The following is a 20,707-nucleotide window of genomic DNA, read 5'->3' as shown; positions in this document are numbered from 1 at the left end:
ACATGACTACTAATTCATTCCTTTAATAATCATTTAGATCTGCTGTGTAAGCCCTACAAGGAGGGGGTAGGTCTGGTATAGTCATTTAATTGGTATAGACACTAGCTAAGAAAAATAGAATTCCATTTTCATTATAAAATTTTCAGAATACACAGTACAGTAGAGTCTGTACTTTACAACATAAACGGGCCGGCAGAAGGTTGGATAAGAGGATATGTTGGATAATAAGGAGGGATTAAGGAAAAGGCTATTAAACATCAAATTAGGTTATGATTCTACAAATTAAGCACCAAAACATCATGTTACACAACAAATTTGACAGAAAAAGTAGTTCAATACGCAGTAATGCTACGTAGTAATTACTGTATTTACGAATTTAACACCAAAATATCACGATATATTGAAAACATTGACTACAAAAATGTGTTGGATAATCCAGAATGTTTGATAAGCGAGTGTTGGATAAGTGAGACTCTACTGTATTAGTGTCAATGTAACAATTAGTGTAGATTTTTCTTAAAACTCTCCAAAAAAAAAAGAAAACAGCATCAAGGGCTTATTTTTGCAAATATTTTTCCCTAGCTTCAGAAAGCAATTAGCTATGGTTCAAATATGTTAAATATTGTGAATATTTCATCTAAACCTTTGTAAAAAATTAACTATTGGCCTATTTCGGACCTTTCAGTAACATGATGCTCAGTGCAAATCAGCTGCACAGATTGCTTTATATTTTACAAAATGTTGTGAAATATAATTCCAAAATGTGGTAAAATATTTATATTTCACAAATATTAACATGAGGCAAGAGATTGATTTATAGATGTGGAGAGCACATGTTTACATTTTAAAACAAATGTCTTAATTCTCAAACTTTTACCTTACTTGTTTCTCTATTACTTTGATAACCTCCACTCCCAGACTGCTTTCATCCCTCTACATTTCTCTGGCTAAAGGCTAGAAGCCAGTGCAAAGATGATCACTCCAGGTTTTGGTCCATTGAAATCTATAGGCTCAGATTTAGCTTGATGTTTGCAGGATGGTCATCAGAAGTTGTGGTTGCCTCCTATGACAGTGAATCAACTTTGGCTTTTAATCCAAACTTTAAACCCAGTGGCGCAGTGGGTTAAACCACTGAGCTGCTGACCGGAAGGTTGGCGGTTCAAATCCGGGGAGCAGAGCAAGCTCCTGCTATTAGCCTAGCAGTTTGAAAACATGCAAATGTGAGTAGATCAATAGCTACCACTTCTGAGGGAAGGTAACAGCGCTCCATGCAGCCCTGCCGGCGACATGACCTACGATGTGTCTATGGACAACGCTGGCTCTTTGGCTCAGAAATGGAGATGAGCACCAACACCCAGAGTCGGACACGACTAGACTTAATGTCAGGGGAAACCTTTACCTTTAAGACATTGAAAGACCGTGTGCTTACAGTCCCTTACTATAGGAATTTAGGATTAAGTGTTACAGATTTCAGGCTCCAGAAGCACCACAAAGAGAGCCAGTGTGATGTAGTTGGACTATGACTCTGGGAACCATAGATCAAATTCTTACTCAGCCATAGAAACCAACTGTGGTGATCTTGGAAAGTCACAGTCAGCCTCACAGAAAGGCAAAGGTAAGCCCTCATCTGAACAAATATTGCCTAGACAACCCCATGATTAAGGGGAATTGTAGGTCAATAATGTTTGGAGATCCACGGTGATCTACTCTTGTTCTAGGATAGTATTGACCACCAGTACCTTAAATTGCCTTCTAAAGGGATTAGCTCAGTGGTTCTCAGGCTGTGGGTTCCCAGGTGTTTTGACCTACAACTCCCAGAAATCCCAGCCAGTTTATCAACTGTTAGGATTTCTGGGAGTTGAAAGTCAAAACATCTGGGGACCTACAGGTTGAGAACCACTGGATTAGATAAATAAATGCACAGTAATGTATGACAGCGGTTCTCAACCAGTAGGTCCCCAGATGTTTTGACCTTCAACTTCCATAAATCCTAACAGCTGGTAAACTGGCTGGGATTTCTGGGAGTTGTTTGATGTAGATTGCCATGTGGAATGTATAGAACACTTCCAGGTATTAGATGCTATTGTTCCATGCTAGACTTGTGGTCTAGCATAGACTTCTACTAGACTACAATGGACATGAAAGTGCCAAGATTGATCAAGGTTTGGGCTGAACTAACTAGCCAATTCGTAGACCTTCCAAATGTAACAAGAATCCACCAGGGATGTCATGTTTTACTATTTTATATGTATATACAGTGTTCCCTCCCTACTTCGCGGTTCACTTTTTGCGGATTTGCTATTTCACGGTTTTTCAATAAACCCTTAAAAGACTATTATAAATCATAAAAATACAATTTACAGCCTAAGGAAGGGAGGAAGGAGAAGCCAAAGGGAGAGAAAAGGAGCCCAAGCGGCAACGGGAGGAGGAGGAGACGATTTATCAACACACGATTGGTTGATAAAGGCTTAAAATAGTGTATAACTATTAAAATAATGTATAAATACCTGGTGCACCCCCACATGTAAAGACATTGCCATAAATGTATTATCATAATAAACATTTTGGAAGGAGAAGTATCCACAATGCCAACTCTATTACATTAACAACTGAATGTGCTGATGCCATCATTTGGAATAATCAGCAGGAGTGGCATTTTAGAAGAGCTACCTCTGAATACTTTGGAAGCAAGGCAGCCACATTTAATTTAAAACTAGGAAGAAAATCAATAACAGCTCTTGGATGATAGGAGATTTGATTGGTCTTCTGGAAGCAAAGGCAATTTCTCTTCATAATCTCCAATGAACAAGGGAAAAACACTGGATAGTGTTAAAATGTCAAAACCACAAAAATGCAGTTACTGTATATATTCAGGCCCAGGAATCATTTTTCCCAGCAGGGATGCCCCAAAAGCAGATGTATGGGTCACTACCTATTGGAAAAACCGTCTACCATCATTGAAACTGTCACCAACAAGGCATTTGGCAGCAGACCCCCACACACAAAACCCAAAATTTTCTTTCCAAGTGGTGTGATGGGGAGATGGGATGATTTCATGGGAATGCCACAATTCCAACTTTTTTTTTCTTTTTCAAATAGTGCTATGATAAACACTGAGAAGACAATGGAAAAATACAGAAGAATATAGGTAATCTGGGTTACCTATATAATCCTTTGTTTGAGAAAGATGGAATGCCTTGTTTGGAAACACCCTTGGAAAACGCTAGAAGCACATTAGGAAATACACAAAACAACTTTCCTTTACCTTTTATCCATACCTTGTTCTCCATAACTCCATAACCGTTCTTGTTTCTTTTCTCAGATGTTTCGACTGATCTATATCCTCCCTGGTGGCGGCGCAGTGTGTTAAAGCGCTGAGCTGCTGAACTTGCAGACCGAAAGGTCCCAGGTTCAAATCCCGGGGAGCGGAATGAGCGCCCGCTGTTAGCCCTAGCTCCTGCCAACCTAGCAGTTCGACAACATGCAAATGTGAGTAGATCAATAGATACCGCTCCGGCGGGAAGGTAACGGCGCTCCATGCAGTCATGCCGGCCACATGACCTTGGAGGTGTCTACGGACAACGCAGGCTCTTTGGCTTAGAAATTGAGATGGGCACCAACCCCGAGTCGGTCACGACTGGACTTAACGTCAGGGGAAAACCTTTACCTTACCTTTACCTATATCCTCCCTATAATGGGGTGCTCAAAAATTGAATGCAATACTCTAGATGACGCCTGACAAGTGAAGCAGAGTATAATGGGATTATTGCTTCCTAAGTCTTAGATCAGGGGTGTCAAACTCATTTTCATCAAGGGGCATATCAGTCTTGACAGGGACAGCTGTTGAATCCATGGATGGAGAATTCATTAACATAGAGGGCCAATAATATTTTTTTTTACACAGTGGTCAGTGCTCTTTAGCTTTTACCCAATTTGGGTCTCCAGATGTTATTGACCAACAACTTCCATCATTTTTGATTATCCACCATGGGGACTGGGGATAATGGGAATTGCAACCCAACAGCATTTGTGGCTCTTGAGGTTGGGGAAAGGTTAAAGGACATTTTAAAGTCAGATATCTTATCAACTAACTAAATTCAAACCCCATCCTCCTGACCCCCTATACATCTTAGGATGAGCGCTGAGATCTTGCGGGGAGACCGTTATCTCTACACGAGCTAACAGTGCATCTTTGTAGCACCAGGTAGGGCTCCTTCTCAGGGGTGACACTGGCACTTTGGAATTCCCTTCCAGTAGGATTAAGATCTTCCTTGTCTCTGCTTTTTATTTATTTCGTGTCAAAAGCATTGCATAATAAATAAGTTTAAAAGTGATAAAATAAAGGAATCACAAACAGCTAAATAGTTTTGGACCAAAAGCAATCGTGTTGTCCGTAGTTTTAAACAATTCCTCCTCTGTGCATGAGGCAGGGCATTGTGGGCGAGCATACATATGAGGAGTTGTTTGTTCAGCTTCACAGTCACACAAGGTGGAGGATTCCTCCAGGTAGTGCCATTTTGCCAGGTTGTCTTTTGCTCTCCCCACTCCGCTTCTGAGTCTGTTTAGGGATTTCCAAGTTGCCCATTCTTGGCTTGCCCCTGGAGGCAGACCCTCATTGGGGGGGGGGGGGGTCATCCAGTTAGAATTGCCTAGTTTAGCTGCCCAGAGAGACACCCTTGCTGCTGCTGGGGGAACATCAAGAGGAGTGGTGGTTCTCATGAAGCTTTCTCTTGATTTGAGTCTACTGGGAGGAGGCTGATAGTCATGCAGTGGGTGGCTTTCACAATGTTCGACCTTATTTCTCTCACCGTTAGCAGCAACTTCCCGTCGCACATCGGGGGGGCAATGCCAGCTAACTTGTAGAGTTTATCAACAGGTGTAGGTTTAAGGCATCCTGTGATTATTCTACATGTTTCGTTCAGTGCTATGTTCACCTGCTTCGCATGGACAGACCTGTGCCAGACAGGACAGGCGTACTCAGTACTTGAGTAAGACAAAGCCAGGGCTGATGTTCTTATTAATTGTGGGTCTCCACCCCATGCACTGCCAGTAAGTTTCCACATGATATTGTTGCGTGCAGCTACTTTGTGCTTGGTGTTCATGCAATGTTTCCTATATGTTAGTGATTGGTCTAAGGTGACACCAAGATATTTAGAAACAGTGTTCGAGCTTTTGGCCTTCCCAAGTAACTTTCAGTTTCCTGTTGACTTCACGGTTACGTAGGTGGAAAGCACACTTGTGTCTTGGCAGGGTTAGGCTTCAGGTGGTTATCTTTGTAGTAGCTGGAGAGATCTTTCAAGGCATTAGTGAGTTGGTTTTCAACTGTTTCAAAATATTTTGCTTGTGTTGTAAAGCCAAGGTCATCAGCATATATAAAGCTCTTTGTGAGTGGTGGTTGTGGCTGATCGTTTGTGAAGATGTTAAACAAGGTTGGTGCAAGAACGCTTCCTTGGGGTAAACCATTCTTTTGCCTCCTCCATCTACTTTTCCTGCCCTGAAACTCCACATAGAAACTGCGGTTTTCCAAGAGGGTCTGGACAGTTTTTGTAAAGTCAAAGTCCTGGGTAATATGGTAGACTTTATGCAGCATTTTTTCTATGTTGCACCATGTGATAGGCTGCTGTAAGGTCCACAAAAACTGTTCCCGTAATGCAGCCTTTCTCATAGCCTTCCTCGATATGCTCAGTCAGATGAAGAATTTGACCTGTACTGTCTCTGCTGACTTTCCAGAAGGGGCTAAAGACCTTCCTATTTAAGAAGGCTTTTAACTAAAGACTAATCTTATGATCTAGAACTGGGTTAATGTTTTAAAGTAAAATTCTTGTATGTTGAAGGGGTTTTATACGGAGGAGGGGTTAATTACTTATATAGAACGTGATTTTAAATATGTTTGTATTGTATGTTTTTATGTGCAAGCCGCCTTGGGACCACTGTAAAGAAAGGCATGGTAAAAATACTGTAAACAAAAAAAAAATTAAACAAATAGAACAAACTGGACCCTTCCAGATATGACTGTATCACAACTCCCATCAGCTCTAGTCACGTGTAATGGGAAGGAATGCAGGAGTTGTAGTCCAGGATCTGGACATGGTAGACCAGATTTGGCCAGTGGGCCTTGAGTTGGACACATATATCTCAGATACTTTGGATCTAGTAATGCTGGGTAAATTTTACCTTTGCTACATTATATGTTTGAGTCATGTTCAGTTTATGATTAACAATAAGTCCCAAATCCTTTTCGCATGTACTGCTACTAGCCAAGTATCCCTCATCTTGTTATGGGTACCTTTCATTTTTGTGGCCTGAGTGTAGAATGTAGAAATGACTGGCACAACTTAATTGCATGGATGTTTAAACTGAGCATCATTTCTACCACCTCTTGAAACTATGATATGCTCATACAGATGAGTAAGCCCAAGAGGAAACTATCTGATTGATTTGATTTGATTTATTTTCTAAACTGCATTTTAAAAAAATGACAAAGCAAATGCCAGAATTTCATCTTTTTAAATTTGGTATGCAATATTTATTGTTCCATTTTTTAGCATCCTACTGGAATATTTACAAAACCCCAGCAATATATCATTAAACATTTCTATTAAATAAGAAAGGAAAGCTCCCATAACAAATATGAATGAAGGGCGCCCTCTGGTGGAATTGTAGTGTCATTGAACAAACTTTTACAAAATGATTTTCATAAAGAACTGATTTAGAAAATGAACTTCCCTTGGATCAGAAGTTATAGAGTTGCATAACTATACAATTTGGAATCAAAGATAATTCCTCAAAATTTTATGTACATTATTTTTAATAAGATCTGTATGGAGTTCTAATTCCTTTTAAACTATGTTCTGATAAGAAAGCTTTATAACAGGTATGGACAATGTGTGGTCTTCTAGAAGTTGTCAGACTACACATTTCATTAGCACTAAACAACATAATTAGTTTTAAGGTTTGATGTGAGCCACAATCCAATATCTAGAGGGTCACACATTGACTCAGCCTGCTTTATTACACAGAAAAGAAGTTAAATTGGTTCAAAATGTTAAAAAACAAAACAAAACCCAGAGCTTATAAAATTGAAAAATTGTAATGTTATAAATGAGTCTTGATCAACAATGATTCAGCCAATACTAAGATGCTTATCTGAACAGTTGAAAAATCAAGCAAGACTTTCAGATTTCTACGTGAAATATTTCCCAATGAAATAAATGGGGCTCCAGTGGGAAACTTCCGCAAAATCAAAACGGTTAAAGATTAAAGGTGAGCAAGATGTATGCCATTTTGAAGGAGAAAGCTGTTTTAATCCATCCCATTTTTTTCAGAATCTGTGAGATACAAAAACATTCAAAGAAAAAAACTGTCCAAATTTACAGATCTCGGATTTTTTTTTCCTGTCAGGAGTGATCTGAAAAACTGCAAGTCGCTTCTGGTGTGAGAGAATTGGCAGTCTGCAAGGACGTAGATGTTGCCCAGGGGGTGCTCTGATGTTTTTGATGTTTTTACCATCCTTGTGGGAGGCTTCTCTCATGTCCTCGCACAGAGCTGGAGCTGATAGAGGGAGCTCATCTGCACTCTCCCTGGGCTGGATTCGAACTGGCAACCTTCAAGTCAGCAATCCAACCTTCAAGTCATCAGTCCGGCTGGCACAAGGGTTTAATCCGGTGTGCCACCAGGGGCTAGATCTAGGACTAAATCCCATTACTAATCTCAACCATAGAACACCCATTGACTCAACAGGCTGTATATAAATTCAATTTATCAGGTTCTTGCTAATTCAATGAATCTCCCTGGGCTGGGACAAATAGCTGAGTCCTTCCAGTAGCTAGGGTTCGAACTTAACCAATTTGGTATGATGTAAATTTCTTTCAAATTTTGTGACAACTATAGTGTGAATCCCCATTTTAATTTATAGACATTTTTCTCATGATTTCCAATCCAAGTATGTTCTGCTACATGTTAGAGCGGGTCAGCCAATGAAAATCCTGAAAATACAAACAATGAGAAGTACTCAATATCAAAGATGGACAAGAAAAAATACACAATTTGTCAAAACACGAAGTGTTACATTTCCAATAATAAATAAGTGAGGTCATTTGCTTACACATCCGTATGAGAAAATAAGAAGCAAAATACTCACTTGTTTCTTTCTATCTGATTGTGGATCAATCATTACATTAATGAGGGAAGGCACATGTTTTTCAGCAAGACTTTTCTTCAAGGCAGCTTGGAGTTCTTCTGGTGTTTGTACAAAATAGCCTTTCCCACCAAATGCAGACACAATTTGCTCATAGTGAGCATTTGGCAACAGAGAAATGGGAGGAACACTGGAATGAAACAAAAAAAAGGGTATGGTTTTACACTGCACACTAAGAAAGCAATGAGATATCACAAACGATTTTTCTGTTGCTAATTTGCTGAAAACCATGATCCACAAGTGTATCTCTACCTTCACAGTACCTTGGAATTTGTTTAGTTATTACTGCTTCACTTTAGCTTGAGAAAGCACAGGATATACCAATTATGAAGAAAGTGAGCATTTTGGTCTTTTCCATTCTATTTCATAGCCCTTTCAGTGACTTCTAAAGAGCCTCCAAATGCATAGTTCCTATAGAAATAACTAGATCTCTAGAATATTTAAATGTTTCACACTAAGAACAAGAGAAACTACCTCCCAGGACAAAAAGGCAGGATAATTGAGGACGTAATTGGGCCTCTTCTATGGCACGCATCTCTATTTGCAAATGTCTTCTTCTAATATCATGCACACATGTATTAAATGATCCCTTTCTCTTCCTCTTTCCTTGCAATGGCAATTGACATCACTTTTGCCAGTAATTTGGAAACAGAGCAGCATTTTAGCACCACAGTGTTGACCCACTTCTTCAGGGAACATTTCCCTATTTTCGACAAGTACTAAGAGCGCCTGTGCTCATTCCTAATTTCCTCTTAGCTTTTGTATGCTTCTAGGGATATGAAGTTTTTATTTGTATCTTTTTAAAGCTTTTGTAAGCCCATTTCAATCCCAGAGCTGGAAAAAAGGGCGGGATGTAACTAATAGAAGAGTGAGCTCTCTTCACAGTGCAAGGATCAGTGTAAATTAATCTATTACTTCATTCAGTCTAATGAAGCACAATCTAAGTTGCTTTATTATATAAAGCTCTGAATATTTTAGAATTGCACATTTTCAACATCAAAAAGTTCACAATTAAATTAACAAGGGCAGCATGACAAGTACGCACCATGCAGAAGGTTCTCCAAGTTTCAACATCTCTTTCCAAGTCTCTGCATCCAGGCCACTGTATATCCCATTGTTGTTTACTATGATTACAACGATTGGCAAGTTATACCTGCAGCAATTTCCAAGGAAGAACAATTTTCAGAATAATAATAAAAAAATAAAACTTTATTTATAGGACACCCTATCTCCCCAGGGGGACTCAGGCAGTTTCCAGACAAAAGGGCAAACATTCAATGCCTTGGTGATAAACAACATATAAATCAAAATAGTGCAAGGTAAACATTATAAGCTCATAAATAAAGAATGGTTTTTTGTCTGGAGGAAACATGGATGTTCATACAGTAGTAACATTGGCTTTCTTTGACAGAAAGGGTTTTTTTTAAAGCCGAACTAGACAAAGGTTTTACCTGCACATAGTCTCCACTTCCATGCCAGAGAAGCCAAAGGCGCTGTCCCCTTCTATGCAGACCACTTGCTGCTCAGGATTATGATCTTTAGTAACCATAGCAGCTGCTAATGCAAAACCCAGTCCAACCCCCATTGTTCCAAAGGTACCAGCATCAAGCCTATGAGAAAGGAAGAAAGTGTATTACCTTTCTCTCATCTTTAGAAATTCAGGATACAATACGTATTCATAGAAAGAACTTATTTAAGTGTAGGTTGATAAAAAAACCATACAATGACCATGAATGTTAGATTGAATAAAATTACAACTCTTAGAATGAGAACAACATTGCTTTTTAAAACTTGAATTACTGGTATTCTTAAAATACTGGTACAGTATTTCAAACTACATGCTAATTACTTGAACTCAACTGCTTTGGTGCATTCACTGTTTCTCCCTTAAGATTTGTGCCATAAGAAAAAAATTAAAAGTATGCAAATAGTATCGACATTTTCATAGGTTGGACAGCAGATAAAACCACTGAGCTGTTGAACTTGCTGACCGAAAGGTTGGTGGTTCGAATCTGGGGAGCAGGGTGAGCTCCCATGGTTAGCCCCAGCTTCTGCCAACCTAAATCAATAGGTACCGCTCCGGCTGGAAGGTAACGGCACTCCGTGCAGTCATGCCTGCCACATGACCTTGGAGGCATCTACAGACAACGCCGGCTCTTCGGCTTAGAAATAGAGATGAACACCAACCCTCAGAGGCGGACAACGAGATTTCATGTCAGGGGAAAACCTTTACCTTTTATTGGGCAATTAGTAAATGTTCATGAAATCCATTTTTCACTTATAGAACTGGAAAACTATGGGACAATGGCATGGAAATAAAAAAGATGATCAAAAATAATTAGTAAAAGAGAACTAACTGTTTCCCTACTTTTAAACATCCACAATATCCATGTATAATACACAACATACAGAAAGGATTTTTTTGGTTACCCTATATTTTATTTAAAAAAACCATTTCCTCCAGGCAATTCTAGTTAAAGTTGGCCTGCAACTCTTAATTTTTCCAAGACAATTCACACTTCATCTTAATGAACTGAACAAAATGTTTTTTGCTTGCACAATTAATGTGCAATGAGCCTGCAGTTTTCAAGACAGTGGCCTTGTTAGGAGAGGGTAATTTTATAACGGTATAATTAGTATCAATGTACCCCTGGCATAAAACCCAGAGTGATTTCTATTATTCATCTTGCTAGATAATTCTGTAAGCATTCTGTCTGATATAATAGGGAAGCTAAAAATGCAAAGTTAAAAATAATAATGAGGTTTTTTACAGTATTTTTTCCAGCAAATAGGCACTAACGTGGAAAAAGACCAAATAATTACCTGAGGCGGGGATAATAGTTAGGAAGCATGGTGCGTCCTATGTCCATTGTGTTTGCTCCCTCACTAATGAGAAGGCAGTCCTTTGGCAAATGCTCCCTGATACAGTGGAATACTGTATAATAATTCATTGGCAGAGTTTTCTGCAGTGATAGTGCCTGAATTAAACATAAACAAAGAAATGAACCTTTTAAAGATTTGATGTAAATATCGGGATTATGAAAGCATGAATGACTGTAAAAATTGTTTCATGTGTGACAGATAAATTGAAAGCATTGGATAAAATGTCTGAAAAAGCAATTTAATGTTATTGATTACTTATTGATGATATACAATAATGCAAATCAATTTTTAATGAGATGAGAAGGAGGAGGAGGAGGAGGAGGAGGAGGAGGAGGAGGAGGAGGAGGAGGAGGAGGAGGAGGAGGAGGAGGAGGAGGAGGATTAGACGTATTCCTATGCTGTTTTGTTATTTGTATAAATCCCAAAATAATTGAAATGGACAGAAAATAATACAGAAAATTAAACTGGGATGGCCCGTAGACTCCATGCACACACTCCAATCTTGGTTTCATGACTACAAACAACACAAAACTGCCATTAGTAGGAACAGATATTTGCCAGAAAAAAAATTGAATCATGCTTATAGAGGCTTGCAAAAGGAATAACTGTCCTTTGAACGCATAGGACATTGTTTTAACCTAAGAGTGAACTTCCAATCACTTCTGATATTATGATTATGATGATTAATATTAATGATTAACTTTATTTCTATTCCACCTTTCTCCGCATAGGAACTCAAGGAAGCTAACAAATAAACACACCTAATAAATTTTTAAAATAAGAGATAAAAAAGCAATTAAACATTTGCCGGTGGATGCAAATGTTAAAATCCAATTTATTTATTTACTTGCAAGAAACAAGCCCTTCCTCCAATATTTGGTGGGGATGCAGCCCACTGCCAGGTCCCAGCAAATTGAAATTCACTCCCAAATTTGTCCACCTCTGTAACAAAACAGACTGAACAAAACAAAACAACTGAAAAACATGCTAGAAGGATACTCCTAATAGTACCTTGGATGTCTGTTCATTGCTTTGAATTTTCGCCTGTAGATCTTTCCACCACTCTGTATCAGAAGGGTATTTCCAATGCTTTTTGTTCAGCTGATCTAGAAGCTAAGAGTACAAGGATATATTTACAACAGATGTGTATGGAGTCTATTTCCCCCACTCGAAGTTGACGTGCATCTTTTTCAAAACACATAAGCACAACACAATGATGCGTTGCATTGGAAAAGTAACTGTATGCACTTGATCAGCCGTCTTTTCAATTGGGAACAAGGTGATGCAGGTTTTAAGTGACAGTCCACTAGTCTCAGACATTCCAAATCAATATTTTGAATTGTGAAATTAAATTAAATTCATTAACAGCCACCAATTGCCTTTTTTGTGACCTGGTTTAAAACACATATTAAGAGTTCAGGTGGGAACAGTGGGGATGTTCCTCCCTGACAAAGAAATTAACCTTGCTTCAGTAATTTTGCAACTGACTAGTGTTAATTGGGAGGACCATGTTTTGCTGCACTGCAATTAAGTCAAGCTCAGTGTTCTATTTTGAAAAATAGAAGTGAAAATAAATCTAGAGCTTTCACATATATTGTACTAGATCATGAGATTCCTGGATTTAGTTTGATATTTTGACTGTAAGAAGTTTACAAACCTTGGTCTTTGAGGATTCACTTTTATTTTGGCTGCATGTAGTTTTCCCACTTTCTTCCATAGATACTTTATGTACCTATGATGCATTTTGAACGTATGTGTTTCAGATCCTGGCTTATTGTTTTTGTGACATTCCTGCATTCAACCAAACTGAAGAAGGTATTTTCACCAGTGGATTCTTACATTACCTGCTCCGTCACTGCTTTTATGTCACCCAATAAGGCTACAACGGGTTTCACGTTGTTTCCTAATTCTTCTGCACAAATGTCTACCTGTCATGTAAAAGAAAAATTTAAAACAATATATACCCCCTAAAACTAGGGCTTCCTATTTCTTTCCAGCTGAGAACAAGGACAACTAGGCTTGTGTTCCTCTTAGCAGTTTACCTTCTTCTTTCTCCTAGAATAACTTTGAAAATATAAACTGCCATGCTGGATGAGATGAATTGCTCATAAAAGCCCCTCCCAAAAGCAAAATTAGCTGTAGAAAAAGCAGGGAGAAATACAAACGAACAATAAATGCATTCTGAGGAGATTATCAAGGAAAATTGAAGTCATTTTTGCTGAAATTCCATGGTAGAATTTTTCATTGCTCACTGATAAAAGCATGGTTTATTTTTTGTGAGCTGGAGGAAATCCTGTTTCAAATAGGATCATTAGGCAGCATTTCAATTTCCCTTGATAAAGTTTCCTTGAACTGCATTATTTATTTACTTCATTTCTACTCCGCTCTATTTCACTCTGAGGGGGACTCAGAGTAGCTTCCAATTTTGGCAAATATTCAATGCCACAATTATACAAAGATCAAACAATACATTAGGAGCCAATTCTATTTGACAGGATTTTAAAATACCTGATCCAGTCTAATATTTTGAGTATTGGCAATGGTCACACAGAGCTCTTTGGAAGTTTAAAAACATCTTTCAATTATAATGAATTCATTTTTGTCTTTCCACCAAAAGGTTTAGGGCATCCTCTATAGTTATCTCAAGCAAAGGTCAGTAGCCTATCTTATGCTACTAATACTAATCTTATACTAATTGACATAGGTTTATGTCAATTCCTAATAAACTACCAATTGCTGGCAGAAGTCTCTAAGTCTCAAAGCTTATTAATTCTGTGTTCATAGATAAAATGAGAAATGTTATTTTTTTTAGTTTACAGCTCCCAGAAATCCCCAGCCAGAATGATTTTCACAAGCTTTAGCTCAGAGTCAATGAAGTGTAATGGATGAAAATGTGGAGGAATACGGGAGAGCCCCAGACTAAAACTGTCCTTTGCTCATGATTGTCTTGGGCCAAGGATAGACAACCTACTGCTTCAAAGCTACAGGAAATCCTTTGCTTAATGTCAAATGTCCCATACAAAACCCTGGCAGTAGAACAACCCTGAGGAAAAGTAGATTAATCATATATTCAAATCAGCTAGTAAATTAATCACAAATCCTTCACTAACTATTAGATAGAATTCTTTTAAAGTGTGGTCCTGGACCTGAATCTCACCCTGCAAGGCTATTTTTTTGCAATCTCTGTCATACACCACACACCATATTTTTTCTGGCTAAACATAACATATTGCCTCTCCTCAAAACCTCAACAGTACTAACTCACCCTATATACATGTTGCAAGGGTCTCCTGCACATAAAAATGAACTTTTTCAAAAGCGGAAGTGGATTTGCAGCTACGTCTGATTTTGTTTGGCTTTTCAACATTTTTATAGTGCCATCAGATTAATCAAAGTTGTCCACATCTCTTTCTGAGTGAGCCAATCATGTGATGCAGTGATGCTCCCAAAATTGGACAAGCTGACAAGTCCCAAACACCTAGAGGGTCACAGGTTGTGCACCACTGATATAATCCATTTAAAAGTGGATCAGTCTTAGTACCTGGATTATTTTTACATCTGGCTGAAATCTTGGTGGAAGTCCAAAGTGTAGAATCCAGTTCAGTCTAGCACCAAGTAATAGGATCACATCAGCATGCAGCAGTGCCCTATTTGTTTTTTAAAAAGAGAATTAATTTAACTGATTATATTTTCACGTATCAGAGTTAAGGTTTTTTGGTTAAAAAAGACAGATCAACAGATAATAATAATAATAATAATAATAATAATAATAATAATAATAATAATAATAACAACTTCATTTTTGTACCCTGCCTCCATCTCCCCGGAGGGACTCGGGGTGGCTTACATGGAGACGAGCCCGATCAACATAGTTAAAATATTGCACACAGAAATACATAAATGATAGCATAAAACAATAAAACAACAACATTATAACAGAATATAAAAGCAACCATCGAACCAACAACCAATATACCTGAAATAACAATCAGTTTCTGGGCATGGGTGGGCGGACTGGTGCAAATCCATTTTGAGGATATGGCTGATGGATAAAGTGCATAAATCTGACGGCAAAATTAGGGATGGAGGGCAATGTAAAATGGAGCAGAATATCTTTAGGTAAAGAACAGTAGTAAAGTGTAAAGACAAAATTTTATGTCCTAGCTGGAGCCAAGTTCTCTGAGGGATTGTCTAGTCAAAAGCACAGCGGAACATCCATGTTTTAAGATCTTTACAGAAGATGGACAGGATGGGTGCTAGCCTAATCTCCCTGGGGAGGGAGTTCCAGAGCCAGGGGGCCAGAATGCAGAAAATATCTAATATATGCACAATATCCTACATGCCATATCCATTTCATATAATTTCAGTCACCCAGCTGTTACCAGAATGATAGGACCAGGATCAAAGAACTATTAATCTTGCAAAGAGAGCCAATAGTGTTTTTATTGGTAACTCAAGATAAATTCTACATATAGCTAAGGAGAGTGCAACAAGGATTTCCTCTAGAGTTTTCTTTCTGCTTTATGCAAAACAAAAAACAAAAGCAAAAAAGACACCCAGGTCCATCAAGGATTTCTAGGTCTCAGATTAATAAAACATCTTATTCAGCTACCCTGATGACGTCTGAGAAATTTGCAAGAATTATCTATGTAGCATCAGGAAAGTTGAATCTCCACACCCTTTCATAAAAATGAATGAGGTGCTCCATATTGCTGAGGTTTCTTTTCTTTCAGTGCTTTCATTACCATGATTACCAAGGATTTGAAATTAACTGAGTTATAGTAAAATCTCCACACATAGACAAGAATTTTATGACAGTGTAGTGGTCATTTCCAATGGATTAAAGTTCATACATATAGAAAAAAAACTCATGTTAGTTAAGCAAAATGTAATTCGGAAGAATTCCATTAACATCATGTAGGAAAGCTTGGTTCATTTGGTAAGGGTTTATTTGGAGGCTGAATGTTAGGGAATTTGATAGTCTCTCTCTTTTATTCTCAGAAAGGGGTGGAAATCTTGATTCATGATTTACCTAGATCTGGCTGCAGCTACACAGTGTGGATGGTTGTCAGGAACAACTCCCTTTCCCATCGGGGTAGGCAAAAAAGGAAGCCCGCATTGGTCCACCAACTTTCTGATGCTATTTTCAGCATGTGAGTAAGCAGCACCTATAAAAACACCCACCACCACCAGAGACTATTTGACACTGTTCAACGCAAAACTTTTTTCAAGAACTAGCCCTACAGAACTAACTCAAGATATAGAGATTGGGATGATTTTGACCGGAGTCATTCAGTTGCAATTTACAAGCACCACTATAGTTATGTTCTGCTGATATGTAAGATAGTCACATCTCTTAATAAGAAATAATCCTGTTTATGAAAGGATGAGCTTTCAATAAGTGTGCTACCAATAGTATTAAAACAGCAAAATGTGACAGTTTTGATGGAATAATCAGCCTTCTATGCATGGAAACTCTATGAAATTTGAAATATATAGAGTTTGTGTAAAAGAAAAAAGAGAGGGAAGAATGATAGTGATATATATTAAATTTTGGACACATAAATACCAACCTACTAACAAACAGATTAATTTAATTATTTTTAGATTAAGTTTGGCTATAAACAAAACTGGACAAGAGAGTTAAAAGAAATAATTTAACAAGTACAATCAAAATGAACTTTTAAGAAAAGGAGAAGAAGATAAGAAATATGGAACAAGACAGAAAACACAAGAAGGTTTAAGAAGATAAGACTATTATGTTTAATAGAAGATAATAATATTACTCTCTTTAATATAGAGGATATATTGAACTTGCAAAATGTTAGTATCACAAGTAATGAGTGTTAGGGTAATAGAGATTAAGAATTGGATGTAACACAATAAAACGTCATATAATGTTTTCCCCCTTGCCCTCTATACTGTTTTCCTACCCCTTATCAATTGACTAGATATTAGTTGATTTAATTTACTAACTGTAATATGAGTACCTACACATTCCCTTTTCCCTACCATACCATTTGTTTTTTTAACTTTTATTTTATTTTAATATTATAATACACCTACAATACACATATACAAACATAATAATAATAATAACAACAACAACAACAACAACTTTATTTTTGTATCCCACCCCATCTCCCCGAGGGGACTCGGGGCAGCTCGTATGGGGATCAAGCCCAACAACATACAATAAAATACAGCGGTATAAAAAACACAATATAAAATACAACAATATAAAATACATAACAATCACAACAAATTAATATATCAACTCTACAACTCAGCTTATACACATACATAGACCACCCACCCATGTTGCAGTTACCCCTTGTCCTACCCCCAGTGCACCCACCACCTACCATACCATACCATAGAACTGAAAATGGCTAATAAAAATAATATTTTTAAAAATTCGGAAAAAAAAGAAAACGATGAAATTCACGCGATTGCCATAAATCAGTGGTTCTCATCCTGTGAGTCCCCAGGTGTTTTGGCCTACAACTCCCAGAAATCCCAGTTTACCAGCTGTTAGGATTTCTGGAAGCTGAAGGCAAAAACATCTGAGAACCCACAGGTTGAGAACCACTGCCATAAATGGATACGTGACTTGAAGGCACATGCATATACGCACACACGTGTCCCATATACATCTTCACGACCCATTCAGTAAATAGCAAATGTAGATTACAGTATTTTTTCTTCTAATAAATCCACTTTTACTTGCCATGTATTACTCTATATAAAGCAACAATTGAACAGGTTAGAAAGGCAATTGTATTTTTCTTCAGAGACTTAAAAAACTCCCTCAAACAGCTTTTAATTCAAGAAATGAGAAAGAACATATGACCTGTTGAAACAGTAAGCCAGCAAAATAGACATAATCACTGTATTTTGCAGTAAATGACAGGATTTGTATGTTACCTTTTCCAATAATAACTAGTGGTTTTCTGGAATGTGCAATGAATGATGCAGCTTTGGAAATGGCTGCGTCTTCAGCCATACTGATGGGAGGTTCTGGACAACAATCTACATATCTATAAGGCAGAATGAGAAAACAAATACCTTTATAAAGAAATATGATAAAGACCTGAACAAATCCTCACTTTTTTCTTAGAAACAGAAAACCAAGAACTAATTGCGATACTACAAAGTTCCTTCATTCCTGATACATTTAAAATTAGCTTTGTCTATTTTCCAACCATTGCAAAATGTAAATCAACAACTGCTTGATTACAGAAAATAACACCATCTCAGGTTATCAGAATGAGCAAAAGTGTTCGATCAATGTATGCATGCTATAATCTCACCAAAACATATAATTCCGTAAAGAAAAAAAATACAAACCTCAAAAATAAATGCTAGAATTTCATTACCCTCTAATAAGTCTCTGTTCATTCAAAACTAGTAATTTTATCCTAAATTGCACACAAAGGAACATTTTGTATTCTTCTTCCTAAAAGAATGCCACCAGCAGGCATCAATCCCATTTGTTCAAAAAATTACTGGAACTGAATTTTCGCTTGGTTTTTTCAAGTATTAAAATGACCCCACTATTTTCTCAATTTACATCTGTCAAAAGGAAGGCAAAGATTATGTTCTTAACCAATTATTTTGTTAGAAACAAAGTCAAATTCAATGGGTGGTTTAGTGTGAGCTCCCGATTTTTTGTGCTAATCTCCTTCTTACTCTAATGACTCCTCAAGATAGTTCTAAAACAGCCTTTAAAGAAGCACTTTGATACATTACTTTGGAATTGCACTTGGATACATTACTTTGGAGTGCCTTTATGGAAATGTAGGGATTTATGGAAAGGTTTGGGGAATTATTTGTGGAATTCTTACATTTCAAGTATATCACTTGTTAATTATTTACTTATCTATGTATTTCTTCCCCATTCTATATCACAGGATCTCAAGACAGTGGACAAGAACCATCAGTTTAAGCAGTTTAAAGCAACTGGAGTTTATAAGCAGACTTAAAACATACTGAAAATTTAAATGATCTGTTATGATGTTAAAGGAGCCCCGGATGGCGCAGCGGATTAAACCGCTGAGATGCTGAACTTGCTGACCAAAAGTATGGCAGTTCAAATCCGGGGAGTGGAGTGAGCTCCTGCTGTTAGCCCCAGTTCTGCCAACCTAGCAGTTCGAAAACATGCAAATATGAGTAGATCAATAGGTACCGCTCCAGTGGGATGGTAATGGCGCTCCATGCAGTCATGCCGGCCACATGACCTTGGAGGCATCTACGGACAACGTCAGCTCTTCAGCCTAGAAATGGAGATGAGCACCCACCACCAGAATCGAACACGATTAGACTTAATGTCAGGGGAAAACCTTTACCTTTACTATGATGTTAAAACAGCTTGAAACTGGGAAAATATACATTTTGAAATGAAATCAATTTGACCTCTGAGACATCAATAAAATGAAATAGATGGCATCAGAATGAAGCCAGTGTTGGTATCCACCACGCTCCAGTATAAAACTCTTTCTCAACCAGAGTACCAACCACAGAAATCACTATTCCTGTTCTGTCACAGTATATTGTTCCTAATGATGGAAGACTTCTCAGTAGACCCCAGTCCTTGGCATTTGTATATTGAGATATGTGGTTCTTGTAATAGTCATTTAAGCAATGTCCCACCATGAAACAGGCCATTTAAAAAGTGACTCCTGAATATGTGTTTGGATCACTCCTAGAACCGAACGCTTACACTAATAATCTCAGATTTATCATCCTTCATTCTAAATAGTTTCTTTATGAAAGACACGTTCATTAGCAAGTGGGCTGGACAATTCTCACTTAGCATGAGGCCCATTTAGCAAATCAAGTTGAGAGAACTCACACTTCTCTAGTGTCTTTCATTATAAGCAATAGTTTTGTGTTTTGTTCACTTTGTGGAGGCCATAATTCTCAGCAGTATAGTCACACAAGTGGACCAAATGCAGCAATACAATTTCACAAATGTGACAAAGATTGTCAAAGTTCCAACAGAAAGCCTCTTTAACTTGCAGACGTAGCCCAGTAAGACTTACTTGACAGAACTTTTGTTCACCTCCAGATTTACAAAGTCTCCAGGTATGTCAATATAGCAAGCTCCTGGACGGCCGTAAATACTGGTTCTGACAGCCTGGATTGATTGGGGAAAGGAAAATAAAATAAACGTATTTTAAAATTCACAAATACCGAATTCTACAAACAAAATGCAAAAGAAAGCAATAGTATCCAATGTGTTATAGAACAGGAAAGCTACTTTCAGTAGCTGTAACCAGGGACTATCTAATTATATTGTCAGCTGTTACTTCTGGAGTTATTAAGTCAAAATCTCCTGCTGGTTGTCTATTTTAAGCAACACGACCCATGAGGAAATGCCCTGGGGCTGCTTTTTTAGTTGCTCTGGATTTTATATGTTCCAGCCTCATATTAAAGGGCTCAAATTGTGCTTCTGCAGTGGGGTAAAAATTTCCAAAAGTAATTAATATAAGAAATGTGTCTACAACAAAAATAATGCTGAAAGACCATTCGGTTGTAGACTGCAAGCAAAAACCTGGAAGAATAGAACATAATGTTCGTGCATCCTATATTTAAAAATGAATGTGTTTTTCCAGGGATAAACTT

At 37.7% G+C, this 20,707-nt stretch overlaps 1 protein-coding gene across 1 annotated transcript in view; it reads right to left on the bottom strand.

Annotated features, from left to right (window-relative positions):
• Positions 1-6,496: 6,496 nt before the first annotated feature.
• Positions 6,497-20,707, bottom strand: part of hacl1 (2-hydroxyacyl-CoA lyase 1) — a 30,462-nt gene continuing 16,251 nt past the window's right edge. Inside the window, exons 7-17 of the mRNA XM_003222181.4 lie at positions 20,125-20,219; positions 18,008-18,120; positions 16,113-16,248; positions 14,622-14,727; positions 12,925-13,008; positions 12,092-12,193; positions 11,021-11,175; positions 9,649-9,807; positions 9,243-9,350; positions 8,141-8,327; positions 6,497-7,985 (exon numbers count right to left, since the gene is read on the bottom strand). Coding sequence (XP_003222229.1) covers positions 7,953-7,985; positions 8,141-8,327; positions 9,243-9,350; positions 9,649-9,807; positions 11,021-11,175; positions 12,092-12,193; positions 12,925-13,008; positions 14,622-14,727; positions 16,113-16,248; positions 18,008-18,120; positions 20,125-20,219 — 1,278 coding nt within the window. The 3' untranslated portion in view covers positions 6,497-7,952. The remainder of the gene's footprint in view (positions 7,986-8,140; positions 8,328-9,242; positions 9,351-9,648; positions 9,808-11,020; positions 11,176-12,091; positions 12,194-12,924; positions 13,009-14,621; positions 14,728-16,112; positions 16,249-18,007; positions 18,121-20,124; positions 20,220-20,707) is intronic.

This window comes from Anolis carolinensis, chromosome 6 (genome assembly GCF_035594765.1).
Source record: "Anolis carolinensis isolate JA03-04 chromosome 6, rAnoCar3.1.pri, whole genome shotgun sequence".
NCBI classification, from domain to species: domain Eukaryota; kingdom Metazoa; phylum Chordata; class Lepidosauria; order Squamata; family Dactyloidae; genus Anolis; species Anolis carolinensis.
The sequence above is the reverse complement of the archived record's forward strand: the minus strand, read 5'-3'. Positions and strand labels throughout refer to the sequence as shown.